At 40.4% G+C, this 25,405-nt stretch overlaps 1 protein-coding gene across 4 annotated transcripts in view; it reads right to left on the bottom strand.

Annotated features, from left to right (window-relative positions):
• The window catches only part of ppm1ba (protein phosphatase, Mg2+/Mn2+ dependent, 1Ba), a 207,477-nt gene that overhangs the window by 14,054 nt on the left and 168,018 nt on the right, over positions 1-25,405 (bottom strand). For all 4 annotated transcript variants that reach the window (XM_060831375.1, XM_060831379.1, XM_060831378.1 and 1 more), the window contains exons 4-5: positions 17,866-17,977; positions 8,772-8,829 (exon numbers count right to left, since the gene is read on the bottom strand). In XM_060831375.1, coding sequence (XP_060687358.1) covers positions 8,772-8,829; positions 17,866-17,977 — 170 coding nt within the window. The remainder of the gene's footprint in view (positions 1-8,771; positions 8,830-17,865; positions 17,978-25,405) is intronic.

Below are 25,405 nucleotides of genomic sequence, written 5' to 3'. Positions count from 1 at the left end.
AGCTTTCTGAAAGTCCAGGTACATCTACTGGATCTCCCTCGTCCATCTTCAGAGTTACATCCTCAAAAAATTCCAGAAGATTAGTCAAGCATGATTTCCCCTTCATAAATCCACGCTGACTCTGACCTATTCTGTTACTACTATCCAGATGTGTCAGAATTTCATCCTTTATTATAGACTCCAGCATCTTTCCCACCACTGAGGTCAGACTAACTGGTCTATAATTTCCTGCTTTCTCTCTCCCACGTTTCTTAAAAAGTGGTACATTAGCCACCCTTCAATCCGCAGGAACTGATACCGAATCTATCGAACTCTGGAAAATAATCACCAAAGCATCCACGATTTCTCGAGCCACGTCCTTCATTACTCTGGGATGTAGACCATCAGGCCCCGGGGCTTATCAACCTTCAGACCAACAGTCTCTCCAACACTTATTCCTGGCAAATATAAATTCCCTTAAGTTCAGGTCCTTCAGCCACTGTTACCTCAGGGAGATTATTTGTGTCTTCCCCAGTGAACACAGATCTGAAGTACCAATTCAATTTTTCTGCCATTTCTTTGTTTCCAGTAATATATTCCCCTGTTTCTGTCTTCAAGGGCCCAATTTTAGTCTGAACCATATTTTTGCCTTTCACATACCTAAAAAAGCTTTTACTATCCTCCTTTATATTTTTGGCCATTTACCTTCGTACCTCATTTTTTCTCTGCGTATTTCCTTCTTAGTAATCCTCTGTTGTTCTTTAAAAGCTTCCCAGTCCTCCGTTTTCCCACTTATCTTTGCTACGTTATACTTTTTCTCTTTTAACTTTATATGTTTCTTAACTTCCCTTGTCAGCCACGGCCACCCATGCCTCCTCCTAGAATCTTTCTTCCTTTTTAGAATGAACTGATCCTGCATCATCTGCATTATACACAGAAATATCCGCCATTGTTCCTCCACTGTCATCCCTGCTAAGGTATTGAACTTTGGCCAGTTCCTCCCTCGTAGCTCCGTAGTTCCCTTTATTCAACAGAAATATTGTCACTTCTGATTGTACCCTCTCCCTCTCAAATCGCAGATTGAAGCTAATGTATTATGGTCACTACTTCCCAATGGCTCCTTCACTTCGAGGTCCCTGATCAATTCTGGTTCGTTGCACAATACCAGATCCGGAATTGCCTTCTCACTGGTAGGCTCCAGCACCAGCTGTTGTAAGAATCCATTTCGGAGGCACTCCACAAAGTCTCTTTCTTGAGGTCCAATACCATCCTGATTCTCCCAGTCTGACTGCATGTTGAAATCCCCCATAACAACTGTAGTAACATCTTTGCGACAGGCCAATTTCAGCTCCTGATTCAACTTACATTCGACATCCAGACTACTGTTTAGGGGCCTGTAGATAACTCCCAAGAGGGTCTTTGTACGCTGAGAATTTCTCAGCTCTATCTATACTGACTCTACATCCCCTAGTTCTAGGTCCCCCCGCGCAAAAGACTGAATATCATCCCTTACCAACATGGCCACCCCACCCCCTCTGCCCGTCAGTCTGTCCTTATGATAGCACGTGTCACCTTGAATATTCATTTCTCAGGCCCTGTCCACTTGAAGCCACGTCTCAGTCATCCCCACAATATCATATCTGCCAATTTCTAAAAGAGCCTCAAGCTCATCCATCTTATTTCTAATGCTTCGTGCATTCATACATAGTATTTTTAATTTGTTACTGCCCTCACCCTTCCTATCAACTCCTATTTCACTCAACCTTACAGCATGAACCCTTTTTGAGTTTTCTGCCTCATTGATACAGTTGTCTTTCTTGACTTCCCTTTTTCTAACTTTCCCTTCAATTTCCTTCTTAAACATCCAGTTTGTCCCCTCCCCCCTGCTACTTAGTTTAAACGTAGCTGTGTTGCAGTAGCAAACCTGCCTGCCAGAATACTGGTCCCTAACCTATTAAGGTGCAAACCGTCTCTCTTGTATAATTTATACTTACCACAAAACATTCCCCAGTGATCCAAGAATTTAAATCCTTGCTTCCTGCACCAGTTCCCCAGCCACACGTTCAAGTCCATTACCTCCCTGTTTCTGACCTCACCAGCCCGAGGAACTGGAAGCAAACAGGAGATGACCACCCTGGACGTCCTGCTTTTCAGCCTTCTTCCTAGTTCTCCGAAGTCCCACTGTAGTATGTTCCTCTTCTTCTTCCCGACATCATTTGTGCCGACATGTCCACCACCTCTGGCTCTTCACCTTCGTCCTTGAGAATTTCCTGCACTCTGTCTGATGTCTTTAACCCTGGCACCAGGAAGGCAACACACCATCCTTAAGTCCCGCCTGCTGCCATAAAAACCCTGGTCAGTTCCTCTCACTACGGAGTCCCCTATTACCGCGGCTCTGTGCCATGTCTGACTCGTCCGCTCTGCCTTCCCGCCAACTTTTCATTGACAGGCCTGGCTGCCTCACGGACTGGCAGTGTCATCTGTCTCTACTGTTTCCAAAAGCTTCAACTTGTTCCTGACAGGTACTTCCCTGGGGTCTCTTGCACCTGTCTCTTCTCTGCCTTCCTCATCGTCTGCTTTCTTCTGCTCTCTTCTGGTATGGTCGGTGTAATAACCTCGCTGAAGGTCTTGTCCAGAAAGATCTCGTTCTCTCGGATGAGCCCGAGGTCCTCGAGTTCTTTCATCAGTGCTGCAATATGCTCTGTCAGTAGCTGAACGTGCACACACTTTCTACACTTATACAAGCCAGACAAACCAGAGTGACCGATTTACAGACATCTACTAAAATCTCACAGACTCCCAAGCTACCTGGACTACACCTTCTCCCACCTTGCCTCCTGTGAAAAAAACATCCCTTATTCCCAATTCCTCTATCTCCACCGCATCTGTTCCTAGGAGGACCAATTCCACCACAGAAAATCCCAGATGGCCTCCTTCTTCAAATACTGCAATTTCCCCTCCCACATGGTTGACCATGCCCTCTAGCGCATCTCCTCCACTTCCTGCACCTCTGCCCTTGAACCCCTCTCCCATTCCCCAGTCTTCAACTTCCACCTCACCAACCTCTACATACATCGCATCCTCCTCCGCCATTTCCACCACCTACAAAACAGATTCCACTACGAGGGATATATCTCACTCCCCACCCCCAACAACATTTCGGAGAGACCTTTCCCTCTGCGACTTCTTTGTCAGATCCACACTCCCCACCAACCCTCACCCCACTCCCAGCACCTTCTGTTGTGCACCAGAGAAAGTGCAAAACCTGCACCCACACTTGACCCCTCACCTCCATTTAAAGCCCCAAAGGATCCTTGCACATCCGACAGAAATTTACGTGTTTTACATGCACCCTCACTAATGTCATCTACTGTTTCCATTGCACCCGAAATGGTCTCCTCTACATCAAGGAGACAGGACACCAACTTGCGGATTGTTTCAGAGAACATCTCTGGGACACCCGCACCAACCAACTCCACTGGCCCATGGCTGAATACTCCCCTCCCACTCCACCAAGGACATACAGGTCCTGGGCCTCCTCCATCACCAAACCTTAGTCACCTGACGCCTAGAGGGAGAACGTCTCTTATTCTGCCTTGGGACCATGCAACCACACGGGATTAATGTAGATTTCATCAGTTTCCTCATTTCCCCTCCCCTGACCTCATCCCAGTCCTAAGCCTCCAACTCTGCACCACCCTCTTGACCTCTCCATCACCTTTCCCATCTATCCACTCCACCTTCCTCTCCAACCGATCACCTACTCTCCCACCTTCATCTACCTATCGTATTCTGAGCTACCTTGCCTCCAGTCCCATCCCCTCCCATTTATCTCTCAGCCGCCCAGCCCACAAGCCTCATTTCTGATGAAGGGCTTATGCCCAAAATGTCGATTCTTCTGCTTCTTGGTTGCGGCCTGACCTGCTGTGCTTTTCCAGCACCACCTCTCGATGAACAAGTATCAAGCCTAACGTCTGAAGAGCACAGGTATTGTGCCATTACAGAACTCCCTATTCTTGGAATAAATCACTGAAAAGGGGTAGGCCATTTAAGACTTAGATCAGGAGGAAATTCTTCACAGAGGGTGGTGAATCTTTGGAATCCCTGCCCTGAGGAATGTGGAAGTGTAATCATTGAGCATGTACATGGCAGAAATCTATGAATCCCCAGAGACGAATGACAGCATGGGATCTGAGATATGGAAATAGTGCATGAAAGCTGTTATGAGGTACAGGTATCTGTGCTGAGACATAAACGTTTTACAATTTACAATGACACAGATGACTGAAGTGCAAGCCTAATGGCCAACTTTGAAAATAACAAAGATAGGCAGAAAAGTATGTTGTGAAGAAGACATAAGGAGAATGCAGGTGATTTGGATAGTTGAGTGAGTGGGCAAAAATCTGATAGATAAAGTAGTGTGTGAAAATGCAAAGTTATTCATTTTGGGGAAAAGAATGAAAAGACAGTATTGCACAAATTGAAAACAACTGCATTTACACATTCTGGTGCCTGAGTCAGAGAAAATTAGTATGTACGTAGGGGAGGCAATGGTCTGGTGGTATTATAGCTGGACTAGTAATCCAGAAACTCAACTAATGTTCTGGGACCCAGTTCAAATCCTGTCATGGCAAATAGCAGAATTTGAATTCAATAAAATATCTAGAATTCAGAATCTACTGAAGACCACAAAACCATTGTCAGAAAAAAACCCATTTAATATTCTTTAGGGACAGAAATCCAAAATCTTCATTTAGTCTGCAAATCCACAACAATGGGAAGTTCCCCTCCAAGGCATGCACCATCCTGACTTGGAAATAAATCACCATTCTTTCATTGTCACTGAATCATTGGGAGTCTACCTACAACACATGGACTGCAGCAGTTCAAGGTAGCTGACAACCATCTTCTCAACTAGAGATGAGCAATAAATGGTGGCAGCTCATCATGTCCATGTAATGTCCTCTTATGATACCTGGAATCAGTGGCACATTTTATGAGGATAGGTGGACAGGCTAAGCTTTTTTACACAGGTTAGGTGTAGCTTGATTCAAATACATAAAATCCTTGATGGTCATGGCAAGATGAACATGGAAAGGATGTTTTGTTTCTTATAAAGTTAAAAATCACACAACACCAGGTTATTGTCCAACAAGTTTATCTGGAAGCACTAGATTTAGGAGTGCTGCTCCTTATAGGTGAATCCAGAACTAAGGGGTACGGTTTTAAAATTAATAATCCCTTTCAAGATATAGATAAGGAGATTTTTTTGTGTTCTCAGGGTTGTACAGTTTTTAAGGCAGGATAGATTCTTGTAAACCAAAGGAATCAAAAGGTTATTAGGGTAAATGGCAGTGTGGAACTCAAAACAAATAGATCAGCTATGATCTAATTGCATGGCAGAACAGATTTGATGGCCTAACTGGCCTACCCCTGTTCCTATGTTCTTGAATAAGTTTTTGAATAAGGTAGAGAAAGTGAGGACTGCAGATGTTGGAAATCAGAGTCAAGACTGTGGTGCTGGAAAAGCACAGCAGGTCAAGCAGCATCTGAGAGGGAGAATCAACGTTTCGGGCAGAAGCCTTTCATCAGGATTCTCCTACTCCTCTGATACTGCCTGACTGCTGTGCTTTTCCAGCACCACACTCTCGACTTTTGAATAAGATGGCCAGTTTGCTGCAGTCTGTTCCAAATTCTAGACAAGTTTGATGCGAGGAACTTTAACTTTCTAAAAACTAAGGTCCCAACTACATTTCATATGGAACTTTAAACTTGTACTTATTGAGACCAGCAACGTTCAAACTGTGCTTTGTTGAAGTTGAATCAAAACGTTTTGTAACTCAAAGCACAGATTTATAATCTAATTTTGACAAACTGTTTTGCTTCAGTGCAACAACTGCTTCCTAAATTAGGAATCTAAATGATTTCTATTTGCATTCAACAAACTGGAGCAAGGAAGTTGTACTATGGCTGTACAGGGCTTCAGTGAAACCACGCCTGGGATATTGTTCACAATTTTGGTCTCCTGATTTAAGAAAAGATATACTTGATTCCTTGGATGACAAACTGGGTGACTACGTTCACTTGAGTTTTAAAAGAAGAGCAGATCTTCTTGAAAGATATAAAATTCTGATGGGGGATAGAACAAGGGTTTATGAAGTTAGAACTGAGATGATAGGCTTATTCACTCAGGATGGTAAACTTGTGGAGCTCTACCACAAAGCTGTGGAAGCCAAGACACTAAATACACTTCAGGAGAAATGAGATTGCCCAACATCAAGGGGTTGTGCAGGATAGAGAGAGAGTACAGTATTGAGATAAAGAATCAGCTATGGTTCTGTCAAACTGTGACACAGGCTTGGTGGGGTCAATGGTCTACCTGCTCCTATTTTGTAGGTTTCTATATCAGAGGCCACCAGCACAACATGGAAAGTATGATTCAACACCAAACTAAAACTTGTAAAAATCAAATTTGCAAATTTCCAGAATTTGTCAAAAACAATTACAAGTTCATTAAATGTCAAGTTCTTATTTGCAATGGGCAAGAGAAGAACTACATTCTGCAAATTGGCCAAAAGTCAAATGATTTGGCTCCATTGTGGTGATTGCAAAAGCCAGAACTTGCCATCAACTTCCCATGTACATTAAGAAATTGCTGCATTAATGCTGTAATTAAAAAAAATACTTGTCACAGAGAAGTTCGGACTGCTTTGTCACAGTTTAAGAATTCTAGGTACAGGGTAATTTGTATTTCCAATGACATCCCACTTCAAAATAAGTTAGCAATTAGAAACTGTTCTATACCTGCTGCATAAAGCACACAATCAGAATTCAAGTTTATTTAGGAAATAAAAATGAAGGAAACAAGGGCTCTTATGGCACAGTGGTAGTGTCCCTCTCTGGGCCATGAGATCCAGGATAAAGTCCCATCTGCTCCAGGAGGTAATAAATATCTCTGAACAGGTTTTTTTAAAAAAAAAAGTCCTTCAGCAATACAAATAAATAACGGTAGTAAATGAAAGAAAGGAGATTTTAAAGGTGTTTTATGGATGCAAACGTCTCACTGATGACAGGTGAAGTAGTAACTGGCTGACAAAGCAAAACATGTTTCTGTCTAGCAGGGAATTAAGTTTACCAAATCAGATTTTATTTGTTGTGGGCAACTACAAATCATATAGCTTCCTAATATAAGTAGTAGCTGCTTTCATTTTAAGATTTTCATGAATTAAACTGTTTGAACCATGGTAAGGAAGTCCTCTTGTGTAGTAATGTCTTAGAAGTAGATAAAACTAGCAATTTTGTATTATATTTCAATTAATTTGCTGATTCTTGAATTAGAATTTGATCATATAAAGATTGCTCATTTTGTCACTCATTTTGAAGAGTTCTACAGACCATTCAAATTCTTGAAATTTCATCAGTTAGAGATAACTCAGTTGACGTTGCTGCAGCTATTAAATTATATCAATAGCAATTTAGAGTGCAAAATTAATTGGAGCTGAAGGATGAGGAAAAAATTTAGCTCATGGCATGCATCACAGGATATCCCGGGAGACCTAATGTCATGTTGTATCACACTTAAATTGCTTTGCGCCATCCTATTATCCAGTGCAGCTGAAGTGCAACTGCTCTGTGACATATGCCATCCAACTATTTTTAGGTTGATCGTCTTGTTGGCGGTCCACTTTACCCTTGAATAGAGATCTCAACCTTTTCAGCTCTGATGTACATTCTTCAGCAAATGCTGGAACCATGTGTATGGCAAATCACATGAACTAAAAACCAACTAATTTTTACCAGAGTCCAATAATAGGTAGCTTTAGTGATCAAATTAATTCCACATTGTCCAAAAATACATGACTTTAGAAGGCAAATCAATAGCTTCTGATATCTAACAAATTTCAAATGAATTGCTGGCATAATTAGAAAAGTCACCTAAATGTTGAAGAAGGTTGACAGATCTTCCTTTCAACATCATTCATTTTCAATGTGCACATTTAAGTAGTCTCATTACAAATTCTCAAGAGCAAGTGGAAAAATATCTATAATTTGATTCAAATGAGCAATCTAAATCAGGTGGTTGTGGGAAATTAATAAATCACACTGTTGCATCCACATTACAGATTTGCAAATGTTGTAGGAATAGAACACAGACAGGGCTGTGTCCAGTCTGAGGTATGTTCCAGTTGTTCGTACTGCACATAGTGGAAGTCAGAAATGGTTACAAGCCATTCCTCAGTAACTTTGATCTTGGTGAGCATTATTCATCAAAGAATGTAAAGTTAGAAGACAATCTACTTTGCTGTATATTTTGGACAAATTGTCAAAGCAATATCCTGTCACCTTAGTAAGATTTCACTGAAGAACAGTTGAAATAATTCATGTGTATACAAATGCATTTCTAAACAATTTCAAAACACAGGATTTATACCCCTAGCGAACAGCACAGCAACTTGACAGGCTAAATGATCTATTCTTGTGCCATACAATTCAAAGAAAGAAGTTGTGCGTTGACAAGCCAACTCTATAAATGACACGCAATGGTGAACTTTAAAATGTGTCAGGTCAAGAAACTCTTTTAAGTTTTTTGTTAAAACACGACAAAAATATCTTTCAGAGTCTTACAAGATTATCAAATGATAGTGAACTGCAAGCAAACATTTTAAGGAGACTTGCATAAGCAAATGAAAAACAAGTATATCACAGTTAGAGTTACACCTTACAGTAAAATAAATGATTTTTTTAACTTGATCAGTACAAGGGCAAAATGTGCAAAAGAAAATAAGGCTCACCCCATCATCATCTCTGTGTGGATTCAGTCTATTATAAACAGCTTCGATCACACTGCGCCTGAGAAGACAATTTTTAAAATGACAAGTGTTTCTTCTTTGCATTTACTCATGAAAAGATAAACCAGTACTGAACTGCAACAACACTATCTTAATTAGAATATAGCCAAATCAGGATACAAGTCAGCTAAAAAGTACCACATTACCTTGGATCCAAAATGTAGTCTTAAGTCTCTGAGGCAGCGGATTAAACAATATCTATAAACTGGGATTTTAACTTGTCATGTTAGTGAAACTATTAGCATTCACCATGTAATTCACAGAAATTGCAAGTAATATGAAAACAGAAATTAACAACTTTGATTTAAAAAAAGGCAAAAAAGTGACTTATAAACACAGGGAGGGGATGGTGCTGGTGCAAGAGGGGCGGTAAGGAAAGTAGAGGATCTTATTTACTGTTGTGAAAGAAAAATAGAAGTGTAAAAAGGAGTTAAATTAAAGCATTAATAATCATTACAGCTATACGTTAATGATCTACAACACATAACCCCGTCTGCGGCAGCCCAAAACTACTCACAACTCTCATCCCCTCTCTAACTCCATATCTGCGCAGTTTCTTTCTGCTTTAAGTAGACATTAAACTCGACACTCAAGACCACTGGGCAGAACATCCTATATCCCAGTCACGTTGCATAAAAACAGGAGGTGGTGACATAGTGACAATGCCACTGAACTAATAATCCCAAGAGTCAAAAAGTGACTCTGACTCTCCAACATTTGCAGCCCTCACTTTCTCCTAATAATCCCAAGACCAAAGCTAATACGGTGGGGACGAATGTTCAAATCCTACAACAGCAGTTGGTGCAATTTACATTCAATTAATGAAATCTGGAATATAAAGCTACTCTCAGTAATAATGGCAATAACAACCATCAATTGTTGCAAAAACACATGGCTCAGTAAAGTTCTTTTATGGAATGAAATTGGCCTTGCTTTCCCAATCTGGTTTACATGCAACTCCAGATGCATAGCAATTTAGTTGACTCTTATCGGTCTTTCACAAGAACCAACAAACCACTTAGCTCAAAGGCAATTAAGGACAGACAACAAATGTCGACCCATCTTGTCATGCCGACATCCCGTGGAAATAACTTTTAAAAGTATTTTTCTCACACCACCTCAGGTTTTTAATGTTCATTTCAATCTGCTTCGGGTTATCACACTTCTTTCATCCAAAAGAGTTTTTCTTCATTTACTCATCGTAAGTGACCATGAAACTGAACACTTTGATTAAATGAACCAGAGGGGGACCCATTATTTGGGGGGGGGGGGGGGGGGGGGGGGGGAGTGATTTGCTAATGTCCTTTGGGAAGGTTTTAACCCAATTCAGCAGGGGGAATGGGAATATGAATTGTAGTTCCACAATACAAGAGGTTGACAGTAATGAGATCAGAGTAAGGTTTCAAGGTCACAAGAGGGGAACGGCAAGCAAGAAAATGGTTTGAAGGGTGTCGACATCAACACCAGCAGCACCTGGAATAAAGTGGGCAACATGGGTTGGTACCTGGGATTTCGATTTTGTGGCCATTTCAGAGACACGAGTAGAGCAGGGACAGGAATGGTTGTTATAGGTTGCAGGATTTAGATATTTCATTAAGAACAGAGAAGATGGTAAAAGAGGGGGAGGGAGGTGTGGCATTGTTAATCAAGGACAGTATTACAGTGACAGAAAGGACATTTCAGGACTCATCTACTGAGGTAGTATGGGTGGAGGTTGAAAACATTAAAGGAGAGGTCACCCTGTCGGGAGTTTTCTATAGGCCTCTGAATAGTTCCAGAGATGTAGAGGAAAGGATAGCAAAGATGATTCTCAATAGGAGCGAGAGTGGCAGGGTAGTTGTTATGGGGGAACTTAAACTTTCCAAATATTGACTGCGAATACAATAATTTGAGTACTTTAAATGTGTCAATTTTTGTCCAATGTATGCAGGAGGGTTTCCTGACAGTATGTAGACAGGCAAAGGAGTGAGGCCACATTGGATTTGGAACTGGGTAATGAACCCGGTCAGGTGCTAGATTTGGATGTAGGTGAGCATTTTGATGACAATGATCACAATTTGGTTACGTTTACTTTAGAAATGGAAAGGGATAGGTATATACCGCAGGGCGAGAATTATAGCTCAGGGAAAGGCAACTATGATGCGATTAGGAAAGATTTAGGATGCATAGGAGGGAGAAGGAAACTGCAGGCGATAGGCACAATTGAAATGTGGAGCTTATTCAAGGAACAGTACTGCATGTCCTTGATAAGTATGTACATGGCAGGCAGGTAGGAAGTTGTCAAGCGAGGGAGCCGTGGGTTACTAAAGAAGTTGAAGCTCTTGTCAAGAGGAAGGAGGCGGCTTATGTAAAGATAAGCTGTGATGGCTCACTTAGGACACTTGAGAGTTACAAGTTAGCCAGAAAAGACCTAAAGAGAGAACAAAGAACAGCCAGGAGGGAACATGATCCTGTCTGCCAACAACTTCTTAAGGAAAACCTTAAGACTTTCTATTGGTATATCAGGAATAAAAGAGTGACTAGAGGAATATTATGGACAGTCAAGGTTGGTAGGAAGTTGTGCGTGGAGTCAAAGGAGATAAGGGAAGCGGTAAATGAATATATTGCGTCAGTAATGTTGAAATACAAGCTACTAAATCAGAATGGGATTAAGGTGCACAAGAAGGTGTCCAATTCTGGAAAGTGTGAAAATAGATAAGTCCCCTGGGCTGGATGGAATGTATGCTAGGGTTCTCTGGGAAGCCAGGGAGGAGATGGCAGCAAAATAGTAAATACAGGAGGACAGTGCCTCATCTCAGAAACCAAGTCTATAAAGAAATGTAGATCACATATTTTCAATCAGAATGCTATAAATGGCAGTTAAAACATGGAAAACTGCACATTCTGAACTTGTCACATGTGAAACAATAAAAAACAATGAGCTTTTACAAAGATAAATGTCATCTCTATGTCGTCATTTTCTACAGGAATAGTACCAGAAGGCTGGAGGATAGCAAACGTTGTTCCCTTGTTCAAGAAGGGAAGTAAAGACAACCCTGGTAATTACAGACCAGTAAGCTTACTTTGGTTGTGGGTAAAGTGTTGGAAAAGGTTATAAGAGATAGGATTTATAATCACCTAGAAAGGAATAAACTGATTTGGGATAGTCAACATGGTTTTGTGAAGAGTAGGTTGTGCCTCACAAGCCTTATTGAGTTCTTTAAGACAGTGACCGACAGGTGGATGATGGTAAAGCAGTCAACATGGTGTACAGAGGAATCTCGATTATCTGAACAAGATGGGCGGACACTACTTCGTTCAGATAATTGATTATTCGGTTAATTGATTTCCTCTGAGGCTCAGAGTCCTCTGTTAAGTCTGCTCCCTGTTCAGGAGACTAGGCAACAGCACATCACGCGCGAGCCCCTGCACCCCACCCCACCACCGTCTGCCTCCATCCCGAACTCCACCCGCCCCCCACCCACTGTCCGACTTCCGTCTGCGCCCCCTGTACTCTAAGCCTCTGTTTTTCTCAAGCCCAGGATCTCTCAGCTTTCATAATTGCTTTATTAACATAACCCTACCAATTTCAAAGATTTGAACATAAGCCCGAATCCCTCCATTCTTGCACCTCCATAGAAACTGTACCATGTAGCAAGCATTGTCTCATTCTTCCAAACAAAACATACTACTTTACACTTTCTGGAATGAATTTCATTTGGCATGCGTACCTGACCAACGTCCTCTTAAACATCAAAATAAAAACCAAAAGAATTGTGCATGCTGGAAATCTGAAACAAAAACACAAATTACTGCAAAAGCTCAGAGGATCCACAGCAGCTGTACAGAGAATCAAAGTTAATGTTTCAGGTCGACTACCTTGCCCCAGAACAGATGGTAGCTAGGGAAATGTTGACTTTATGCAGAACATGAGGTGGTTGGGTGTTTTTTGGGAAAGAGAGAGGGGACAATGAATAAACAATAGGTGGGGGTAGAGCCCAAAGCGAGAGAAGAACATTTGGACAGACAAAGGAGTGTACAGTGATCAGGCTGGTAGAATGAATAACTATCTATAAATGGGGATTGTTAGCAGCTAAAAATGGGTTGTTTGGAATAGCAGCCCTTGTGCTAACAAGGATGGTGTGTGAAGGTTGGGGAAAGGTCATAGCAGAAGCTAAGCCCTAAAGTTATTGAATTCAGCACTGAATTCAGAAAGCTATAGAGGTCCCAAGGAAAAATGAAGTATTCTTCTAGTTTGTGCTGAGGTTTGCTGAGACAGAGATGTTGGCCAGGGAACAAGATGGTGTGTTATTTTCCTCATGGGAATTCTATAGCCTTCTGGACTCAATATCGAGTTCAACAAATGTAGGGCTTGAAGCACAATCTTTCATGTCCTTACCCCAAGCCCCACACACCAGGTCTTGTCATCATAAGTCTGCTATTGCACACAACCCATTGTTAGCCACCAACAGTCCCCCATTAATAGCTATTCATTCTCCTAGCCTGATTGGTAACCTCTCTTTCAGCTCCATCTCTACCTATCGTTTATCCCCTCCCACCACCCTATTTTCTGCATAAAACCAACATTTTCCGAGCTACAATCAGTTCTCAGGTCAGAGAGATGCACATCACAGAAACAAACCCTTCGGTCCAACTCATCCTGACCTAATCTAGTCCCATTTGCCAGCACTTGGCCCATATTCCTCTAAACCCTTCCTATTCATATATCCATCCAGACGCCTTTTAAATCGTGGGATTGTACCAGCCTCCATCACGTCCTCTAGCAGCTCATTCCATGTCTGCACCACCCTCTGCGTGAAAAAAGTTGCCCCTTAGGTCTCTTTTATATATTTCCCCTCTCACCCTAAAGCTATGTCTTCTAATTCTGGACTCCCCAACCTCAGGGAAAAGACTTTGTCGAGTTATCCTATTCATCCCCCTCATGATTTTATAAACCTCTACAAGGTCAACACTGGCAACATCCTTGTAATTCTTTTCTCAAACCTTTACAGTTTCACAACATCGTTCCAATAGGAAGGAGACCAAAACTGCAAGCAATATTCCAAAAGTGGCCGAACAAAAGGTGTGCATAGCTGCAACATGACCCCCCCACTGGACCCAAAATGTTAACTCTGATTTCTCTCCTCTTGAAAGCTTTTTACTATCTTCTTCAGTCTTTATTATGCTTGCAATTTTGACTTCATTTACAAATTTCAAGATTGCACCCCAGACCCTAAAGTCCATATCGAAAACAGTGATCACAGTATTAAATGTTGGAAAATTCCATTTTTATATAATTTGAACATGATATGTAGGTCCAGGAGAGAAATCATGGGTCCTGGTGCTCTTGGGCCTGTTATCCCTCTTCCTGAATCATGTTAACTATTTTTTGAATTGACGTCCTAATCTGATGTTTATCCTTGTAAAAGCTAATTGCTTTTTACTGTTTCATATGTGACAAGTTCAGAATGTGCAGTGTTCCATGTTTTAACGGCCATTTATAGCATTCTGATTGAAAATATGTGATCTATATTTCTTTATAGACTTGGTTTCTGAGATGAGGCACTGTCCTCCTGCATTTACTATTTTTCAGGGTACACTGACCAAATCCCAAAATAATAAAAAAAATGTTCTTGCCTATTCTGAAAGGTACTGTTATCTGCCACATGAAGACTATTGAAAATTCTTTATTTCAAACAGACTGTAATTCACAGACGTGAACAAATTTACATTCAATTAACTTAGTTTGCAGATTTCTTCACAAGGTTAAGACTTGTACAGTCATTACAATTTACATTAAGATACAATCAACCTTTTTTCTTCAGGTCTGAAGAAACATATTGGATCAGATATTAAATCAGAGATGTGCCAGATTTCGTGAGTTAGTCAACAATACTTCCTGCCTTCATGTCAGATTTCCAGCCTTTGCAGTATTTTGCTTTTATTTAACACAACTCATTGTTTAGTTGAAACACCATCAATAAGGTATGCTTCCATTTCTCTTACCAAAAACACAACAGTCATCACTAAAGCAATCAGGTGCGGCTTCAACCTTTTTTCATAACTTCATATTCTTCACATTTGATATTATTTTATACACTTGAGAATATTTCTTAAATCTTAGCACAAATCAGCATGTGTCAGGGTTACAATGACCCCAATATTAAAAGTTACATCCCTCATTATTACCTCTTCAATACAAGAGTTAAAAGCAGAAAGACACTAAGCCTCATCAAGCCTGCTCTGTCACACAACATGGTTAGGGCTGACCTTCTTTCATGCCATTTTCTTAGCCACTCACCATATCCCTCTATTCCATAAGAGGACTAAAATCTGTCTTTCCCAGCCTTAAATATGAGAAATCACTATTATCATTAATTCTTCTTAAAAATGAAGCAATGATTGAAGAAGATTTTTTTATTTAAAATACTTGCCTATTTGATGAAAAGTACGTTACTCTAAGAAATGCAATCGACATTTGCTAACTTGAATCTTTACTTCTAATGGAGGCCAGACTCCGACTCAGTTGAATGTGTGCATGGATTTTGTGGCATTTCAAATCAGAATATAACTAACAGCTAAAGGAAATCAATATTAGTATGGAAATAGGTATTATGTAAGTTGATGAGATTGAAGGGCAATAAATCCCCAGGACTTGATAATCTACATCCCTAAGTGTTTAAGAAGGTGGCTCCAGAAATAATAGATGCATTGGTGCTCATCTTGCAAGATTCCATAGTCTCTGGAACAGTACCTACAGATTGGTTGGTAACTAGTGGAGCTACTAAATGAGGCAGAGAGAAAATTTGGAAATACGGACTAATCAGTCTGATCAGTATTGGGGAAAAGGTTCGAGTCCATAATAATAAAATTTAATAGTTGAGTACTTGCAGACAATAGCAGGAATAGATAGTTAGAATAGATTTGAGAGAGAAATGATACTTTAAAATCTATTGGAATTTTTTGAGAATACAAATTGTAGAATTGATTCAGGGGAACCAGTGGATATAATTAATTTGGACTTAGTCATAGAGTCATAGAGATGTACAGCATGGAAACAGACCCTTCGGTCAAACCCGTCCATGCCGACCAGATATCCCAACCCAATCTAGTCCCACCTGCCAGCACCCGGCCCATATCCCTCCAAACCCTTCCTATTCATATACCCATCCAAATGCCTCTTAAATGTTGCAATTGTACCACCATTTCCTCTGGCAGCTCATTCCATATATGTACCACCTTCTGCGTGAAAAAGTTGCCCCTTAGGTCTCTTTTTATATCTTTCCCCTCTCACCCTCAACCTATGCCCTTTAGTTCTGGACTCCCCAACCCCAGGGAAAAGACATTGTCTATTTATCATATCCATGCCCCTCAATTTTGTAAACCTCTAGAAGGTCACCCCTCAGCCTCCGACGATCCAGGGAACACAGCCCCAGCTCGTTCAGCCTCTCCCTGTAGCTCAGATCCTCCAACCCTGGCAACATCCTTGTAAATCTTTTCTGAACCCTTTCAAGTTTCACAACATCTTTCCAGTAGAAAGGAGACCAGAATTGCACGCAATATTCCAACAGTGGCCTAACCAATGTCCTGTACAAGGTCCTGAAGAAGGGTTTATGCTCGAAACGTCAAATCATTCCTGAAGAAGGGCTTATGCCCGAAACGTCGAATCTCCTGTTCCTTGGATGCTGCCTGACCTGTTGCGCTTTTCCAGCAACACATTTTTAGCAATGTCCTGTACAGCCAAAACATGACCTCCCAGCTCCTGTACTCTATACTCTGACCAATAAAGGAAAGCATACCAAACGCCTTCTTCACTATCCTATCTACCTGCGACTCCACTTTCAAGGACCTATGAACCTGCACTACAAGGTCTCTTGGTTCAGCAACACTCCCTAGGACCTTACCATTAAGTGTATAAGTCCTGCTAAGATTTGCTTTCCCAAAATGCAACACCTCGCATTTATCTGAATTAAACTCCATCTGCCACTTCTCAGCCCATTGGCCCATCTGGTCAAGATCCTGTTGTAATCTGATGTAACCCTCTTCGCTGTCCACCACATCTCCAATTTTGGTGTCATCTGCAAATTTACTAACTGTACCTTTTATGCTCGCATCCAAATCATTTATGTAAATGACAAAAAGTAGAGGGCCCAGCACCGATCCTGTGGCACTCCTCTGGTCACAGGCCTCCAGTCTGAAAAACAACCCTCCATCACCACCCTCTGTCTTCTACCTTTGAGCCAGTTCTGTATCCAAATGGCTAGTTCTCCCTGTATTCCGTGAGATTTAACCTTGCTAATCAGTCTCCCATGGGGAACCTTGTCGAATGCCTTACTGAAATCCATATAGATCACATTCACCGTTCTGCCCTCATCAATCCTCTAACATGCTCAACTGCCCATAGTGTTAGGTGAAGGGATAAGTGTAGGGTAATGGGTCTGGGTGGGTTGCGCTTCGGCAGGTCGGTGTGGACTTGTTCGGCCGAAGGGACTGTTTCCACACTAAGTAATCTAATCACAGCCATCTGCACAATTCCTGATCTTACTTTGCTCACCAACCTCTGCTGCATTCCATTTATAACCAGGTAACAACCTATTGCAGTTTAAGTACTTTTGTGTTTAGAATTACATTTTCTAAAAGTAAAATATTGTGAAAGTTGGAAATCTGAAATAAAAACAGCAAGTTTTGGAAAAACTCAGAAGGTTCTGGCTGCATCTGTGGAGAGAAAAACAGAGTCAAATGTAATTTTTTCAGAACACAAATGCTTTTCAGTTTTTTAAAAAATCTTATCTGATATCTCACAGCCTCCTTGTTTACCAAGGATTTGGTCCAAACATTGCAATCCATTTTTTTGACCGATAAATATGCTTGGGAAAGAGCTATTTTTGGTGGTGGATGATTAAGAAAACAAACCTGCAGGGGCACACAAAGGTTTTGGCAATTGGATGGAAACCTTTTGCTTATTTTATTAATTACGGAACTGAAAAACATTAGGGTACAATGTATTAGTTTGTAAAGTTTATGACTGTATTACAGTTCCATGATATCGTATACTCACTTGCTCGCAAGGCCACCGCCCGGCGGTAGATTTGGGATATTCTCCATAGAAAGGGTGCGCATCACATGAACCAAATCAGGTATTCCTTCTTCACTCGGTTTCAGCATGATTTCTGGAATTGATAATTGAATATAACATTTCTTGCTTAAAATTTATTTTGATTAAATTTGCCAAAGTGCTCAGTGTAACATCCTCTAAATTGTTGGGGCAAAATCATACTCCGCTAACCTGATTGAGCTTTTTGCAGAAGTAACAGAAAGAATGGATCAGGAAAATGTTTATTTTGGATGAGATTGTAACTTAGCTGTGTCAAGTCAAAGTGTCAGAATTCCACAGTGAAAGGTTATGGGCCAAATCTCCACTCCAGGGGCTGATTCTACGATGTGGTACATTTTGAAGCTGTTCAGCTTCATCATTTAATACTGAAGCTCCAGGCTTCACTTTCCACTAAAAAGCCCAGACACAGGCACGTGGAAGAAGCAACAGGGAGTTCAATGGGCTAACATTCTCCTCTTTACTAATACCACCAAAACGAAGTGATCACTTAACCGAACACACTTTGTGTTTGACATTATTGTGCAATTTTCTTTTACATTTGCCTAATTAACACTAACTGCACTTAGAAATTCATTTGCAATTTGAGACATTCAAGAACATAAGAAAGAGGAGACTGCACATCACTTCAAGCCTTCTTGCCATTCAATACAACCATAACTGACATTCTGCTTCAACTATACTTGTCTATCCACTCTGCACAAACCTTGATTTCTTGAGCAACTGAAGTCTGTCCCTCTGAGACTTAAATATACTCAATAATGGAGCAGTCTCAGTTCCCTGAGATAATTAATTTCAAAGTTTTACTGTCCACTGAGTGAAGAATTCTCATATCTCATTCTAAATGACTGACCCCTTTGCTGGGACTCTGTCTGCATTCTCACTTTTCCAACAAGAAAAACCTCAATCTCGACCTGTCAAGCCCCTTCAAAATCCTTTTGTTATCTCTATTTCTGCTCAACTTCTAAGAAAATAAATCCAATTTGCTCAGTCTCTTGTCTTGGACAAGCCTTAAACATATGCAATCCAGTGAATTTTCACCGTACTGCCTCCAGTTCACACATATCCTTCTTTAGATGTTGAGAACAAAACTGTGCAGCATACTCAAAGAATTACACAACTGTAGCAAGGCTGCCTGACTCTTATGATCAATTCTGTTAGAATGAACATAGAACATAGAAAAATACAGCGCAGTACAGGCCCTTCGGCCCTCGATGTTGCGCCGACTGAAGCCTACCTAACCTACACTAGCCCAATAACCTCCATATGCTTATCCAATGCCCGCTTAAATGACCATAAAGAGGAAGAGTCCACCACTGATACTGGCAGGGTATTCCATGAACTCTCAACCCGCTGAGTAAAGAATCTACCCCTAACATCTGTCCTATACCAATCTCCCCTTAATTTAAAGCTGTGTCCCCTAGTAACAGCTGACTCCATACGCGGAAAAAGGTTCTCACTGTCAACCCTATCTAAACCCCAATCATCTTGAAAGCCAGAGGTATGACAAAACACTAAGTATGAAAACAGCACTTATGAAAATAACATTTTAAAACATCTAATTTTCAAAAGACTGATGCAACTTGCACCAAAAGAAGCTCTGGTAAAGGCCAACATGTCTTTGCACATGAAGTGCAAATGAGGTTCATTGATTCAAGAACTTATTTCAAAGTTTTCAGCACAAATTAAACGATGTAGCAAGGTAGGGTGAATGGGCAGCATGGGAAAAGGCAAATTCTGTTGAACATAATTACTTTAATTTGTGACTGTGGAAATGTGGGTTTTATTGCACACTAAATTTCAGTGTAAAGAGAAAAAAAAACATAAGTGGTACACATTCCTCAATTCAAACAGGTGCAGTCCATACCGATTTTGGATCAGCTATAATAGGACTCTCACCTTTTCAGTAAGCAATTGACCTCAGCTCAATATTCATTCATTAAATATCAATTGCGATCTGAGAAATAATTAAGTATTGCTCTATTAATGAATTCAAACTTTTGCGCTCTAATTTCCTTAATTTTTCTATTTTAACAAAGCTTTTAGTATTTTATCACTACAAAGTTAATTACGTTGCGTTTCCATTTCCTGTAAGCCAGAGTATGTTAAAATGGGATTTACATCAGAAAAACCAGCCTATTGATTCAGAACACCAGAAAGTAGTCAGCCAACTGAACAGCAGTGCACAGGCTCTTTTTGCAAGCCATTTCCAGACAAACGTTAAGTGTTGCCCGCTTGTCCAAGAAACTGTGTTCAGAATAACTTTCTCTCTGTTTTCTCTGTGACATTTGAGCAACCACAATGATAATTCTTAACAAAAGAAGAGTAAAAAGAAAACATGTACAACATCAAGTAAACCAAGTTTCAATTTATACAGAGATCTGCAGCAGCCGTAATATGGCTGTAACTGTCCTTGAATTTTATCACCCCAATTCTGTGATGCATTGTTCATAACAATGTCAGAAATTTCACTGAACAACTCAAAGTTGAAAAGTTCATTGCATTGCTTATGGAAATTTACTTCATTTAAGCTTTTCAGACACAATATACAGGATATTCCAGCAACATCTGCTTATTGCTGGTAATGTTTTCTGTGAGAGCAATGTTTGAATCAATACACATTTTGATAGAATCCTGCCACACATGCTTTGCCGAAAAGGCTTGGTGCCAGCCACATACTGAAGCTGAATCTAACAGCAACATGAACAATTCAAACTATCCAATGTTTTACTCAAACCAGGAGATGTGATGCACCTGATATCCACTGCATCTGAACATATGCCATAAGGCATTCTTTCCAACTTCGTACGCAATTCTCTATGTCGTCAAGATTCTTTGGAATTGAAAAAAAAAGCTCATCTTTGAAAAGATTGCAATACAATTTGTAACGGTCTTACTCAGAGGATTCAAAACAAACCAAGGGAACCAGTATCACACAGGATTCAAGAACCCAGTCACAAACAGCAAATTACCTTTTATCGAAACTGCAAGGAAATGTACAGCAACATCAAGTGACTGTACACAGATGACAAGTATACTTTTTCTGGCTCAAAATTATATTCTCAACCCTTACAAGATGATTACAAGTATCTGAGCTCAATTATCTTGTCAAAAAAGACAGACGTTAATATTTTAAGGCCACATGACAAAAAAAACTGAGAAATCTTCAGAACACACAGCGAAATACTTTTTAAGGTAGTTTCTGTAACTGAATACTTCACACAGTTTGACAGCAAATAATCTAAATGTTGCAAACCAATCTAATATTTTCTGAATTCTGAAACTTTATATCCAATTTTCATTTATCCAAGGAGATTTCCTTTACTATTTATCTTCAACTTTTTCTGTAGCTTTATGCCAGAGACAAAATCAATCCTGATGGTTTTCATCGGCATCTACATGGCTCTGGCACAGATTTCATCAAACCTCTTTACCAAAACACAACCTCAGGTACAGTCGGGCAATGCAAAACCCAGGAATACCAATCAATTCAGCGTGCAACTCCCCTCTCACCCCTCCAAAACAGCTTTTTCCTATTCCCTCAGCCAAAACCCTGCTTCATCACTTGGAGCTCATCATCTTCAACATTCCTTGCCTACATCAAGAACATCAACTACTTTAAAACACAGAAAATATTTGACCAAGATTTTTCACTCCCATCACCTACTTCTTCTCACAGAAGATCCAGAGAAACTACTTCATGATTTCTGACTATGCTTTATGCATAAATGGTCTTATCATTGATAAGATGGCAAGAGTCGAGAAGCAAAATAACAACTCACAGAACTTGGTGTAAAATGTTAGCATGCATACAGGATCAGGAAACTGACAGGAAAGCAAGAGTAGGCATGAGGATTATGTTCAAATTGACAGCTATGAATGCTGGGGTACAATAAAGAACACAGGGCTGGAGCATCAGCTACTGACAATACTTAATATTCACTCACATGCAGAGAGATAGAGTAACACATGGTTATACAAAGCTGGGTGTCAATATAGCTTTAATGAGGAAACATGTGGCGATATTGTATCTTTAAGAGGTATATTTTGTCCTTTTTTTTTGAAGAGAGGCTTTAAGGCAGAGGTTCAGAGTTATCTACTAGAGCCATTAGAGTAAACAACTTGAGGCCCTGAATTTTTGTTTTGCAACAATAAAAGTAGTCTCAATGGATCTGGTTCAGCTGTCACAGAAGCAGGATTTTCAGCTGGTTTCTTTTTCAGTGGCAGCATTTGTTGCTGAGGTGTCAGCAGGGTTGGAAGCTGTAGTAAATCTCTCCTGGCTGCTACATACACTCAGAATTTTCTCTTGATTTTCTTTTTGTCTCCTGGGCTACTGGAAATTGCATGCGAGACAATTTGTTTTCTGAACTTGCGTTTTGCCAAGGGTGTGTTTATGATATGTCACGACATTGGAACAGTTACCGTTTAGTATTGAAATAATCTATCATTCTGTTAAGTTTGCCAATAAAGTTATTCCAATTTGTTATTTTTTTTAATTTATAGTGGATGAATAAAGTAGGTTTTGTTTTAAATTCAGTATTTAACCAATCAAAATAAGAAAAAATGTTGGTCTATTTTCGGAATATGTTGAGGGGGTTTGGTCTGGTCCATAACAAACAGAAAGGCTGCAAATTGATATCTACTGTTTAACTAAATAACTAGCAGAATGGCAGATTGAATATTGTGTGCTAAGCGTATAATTATACACTTGGAATTTAAGAATAGAAAGTCTAAATATTTTTTCAAAGGCATGGATCTTGTATAGGGCATTGTGGAGAGTGCCTTGGGTGTATTCATACAGGAAATACAATGCAAATATTCAGGTTCAACATGTGACTGAGAATGTAAATGGCATGTTGATCTTTATTCCAAGGGGATAAAGTCGAGTCGGAAAACAAAAGTCTTGCTACAGTTGTACAGACTGGATTACTGTGTACAGTTGTGGTCTTCAGAATTATGGAGAAATACGCTTAATTAAACCACAGAATCCCTATAGTGTCAAAGCAGGCCGTTTGTCCCATCAAGTCCACAGTGACCCTTCAAATGCATTCTAGCACCCCATCCTATCCCTGCATTTCCCATGGCTAATCCACCTTGCTTAGACATCCCTGGCCACTATGGGCAATTTAACACAGCAAATACACCTAATCCTGCACATTTTGGACTGTGGAAGGAAACCAGAGCATCCATAGGAAACCCACACAGAAAGGGGGAGACTTGGGCAAACTTCACACAGACAGTTGCCCAAGGCTGGAATCAAACCCAGGGCACGGTGTACAAGATTATGTTAAATTTGTACAAAACAAGGAGGGAGTGATGGTGTTAGGATATTGGCACTGCAGTAGTAATCCGCAAACTTAAGCTAATGACAGATGGTGAAATTTGAACTCAACTAATAAATATGGAATGAAAAACTAGTCAAATGAATCCACTGTTGACCATCAGTAAAACTCAGTAATGACCTTTAGGAAACAAAAGTTTGCCATCCCCTCGTGGTCTACCCGATATGTGACTCAATATTCAAGTTAATTGCTGTGGATCTGACGAGTCCTCTGAAACGACTAGCAAACCATCAATTGTATCCAACCAATACAAAGTCCAATGAAAAGGAATTAAACCAGACAGACAACCAGCGAATAATCAAGACACCAAACAACAGCAGTCTCAGCCCCATCAATTCTGCAAAGACTATCTGCACAGCTGTCTCAATTACTTGTCAAGCAACAGTATGAGGTCATATTCACAATCATACTTTGAAGACAATGTCCCTGATGCCACCATCACCAACACTTGGGATATCTTACCCCACCAGAGGTGGTAGAACAGTCATACACAGCCAGGAGTGTTGCCCTGGGAGTTTTCAATAATTACTCTAGACCCCATGAAATCACATGACATCAAGTCAAACATGAGCAAGAAAGTTTTCTATTGATTGCCACAAACCACACCTCTTCATCTGATTATAGAGTCATATAGTCGGGAAACAGACCCTTTGGTCCAACTTATCCACACCAACCAGACATCCCAATCTGAATGAGTCCCATCTGCCAGCATTTAGCCCATATCCCTCTAAACCATTTGTATTCATACACCCATCCAGGTGCCTTTCAAATGCTGTAATTGTAAATATCTCCACCAATTCCACTGGCAGCTCATTCCATGCACGCTCCACCCTCTGTGAAAAAGATACTATGTCCTTTTTGAATCTTTCCCCTCCCGCTCACGCTAAACTTTTACCCTCTAGTTTTGGACTCGCCCCAACCTAGAAAACAAGACCTTGTCTATTTACCTCACGATTTTGTAAATCTCTGTAAGGTCACCCCTCAGCCTTCACGCTCCAGGGAAAACTGCCCGAGTGAGAGCGCGAGAGAGCGTGAGAGAGAAACCCACACTGCTAACTGACAGCAGTGAACCTGCGCAGTTACTGCCTTTGCAGTTGAATTCATGTATCGCTGGACATCGAAGTGCATCTGGAAAAATTAACAAACAGTGAAATTCACAACTGATCTTGAAGGAACCTGTTTGGAAGAGATCACAACACAGAAACAGGTAAGTGGATATTATAAGCATGGTCTGATAATACGTCTGCAGTAGTGAATAGATTGGGCTCTTGATTATATGTTTTATTGAGATATGTCTCCTGATGAAACTTAAACAATACGCCATAAGTATTAACTTAACCTGGAGCAGTGTTTTGTATAAGAATAAGACAGTGCTATTTTCTGGGTCTGTCGAGTGAAAGAAGCAAAAATGGCCTTTAGTAGAGTTATATGCTCTTCTTGTCGGATGTGGGAGTTTAAGGAGAGTTTACGGGTTACTGAGGTTTATATCTGCAGTAAGTGTCGTTGAATTATAGACCCCCTAATACTCAGAGGGAAATTGAGAAACAAACTTGTAAGGAGATCTTGGTTATTTGTAAGAATAATAGGATGGCTATGGTAGGAGATTTAACGTTCCAAACATACACTGGGACTGCCATAGTGTTAAGGGTTTAGATGGAGAGGAATTTGTTAAGTGTGTACAAGAAAATTTTCTGATTCAGTTTGTGGATGTACCTACTACAGAAGGTGCAAAACTTGACTTACTCATGGGAAATAAGGCAGGGCAGGTGACTGAGGTGTCAGTGGGGGAGCACTTTGTAGCCAGCGACCATAATTCTATTAGTTTTAAAATAGTGATGAAGATGGATGTTTCAGAACTAAAAAATGAAGTTCTAAATTGGAGAAAGGCCAATTTTGATGATATTAGGCAAGAACTTTCAAAAACTAATTGGGGGGTAGATGTTTGCAGGCAAAGGTACAGCTGCAAAATGGGAAACTTTCAGAAAAGAGATAACAAGGATCCAGAGAAAGTATATTCCTGTTAGGGTGAAAGGAAAGGCTAGTAGATATTGGGAATGCTGGATGACTAAAGAAATTGAGGGTTTGTAAAAAAAAGAAAGCATATGTCAGGATAGACAGAATAGATCGAGTGAATCCTTAGAAGA

Source organism: Hemiscyllium ocellatum, chromosome 10 (assembly GCF_020745735.1).
Source record: "Hemiscyllium ocellatum isolate sHemOce1 chromosome 10, sHemOce1.pat.X.cur, whole genome shotgun sequence".
Taxonomy (NCBI): Eukaryota; Metazoa; Chordata; class Chondrichthyes; order Orectolobiformes; family Hemiscylliidae; genus Hemiscyllium; species Hemiscyllium ocellatum.
Note: the sequence above shows the minus strand (reverse complement) of the source record. Positions and strands in the feature narration are given on the sequence as shown.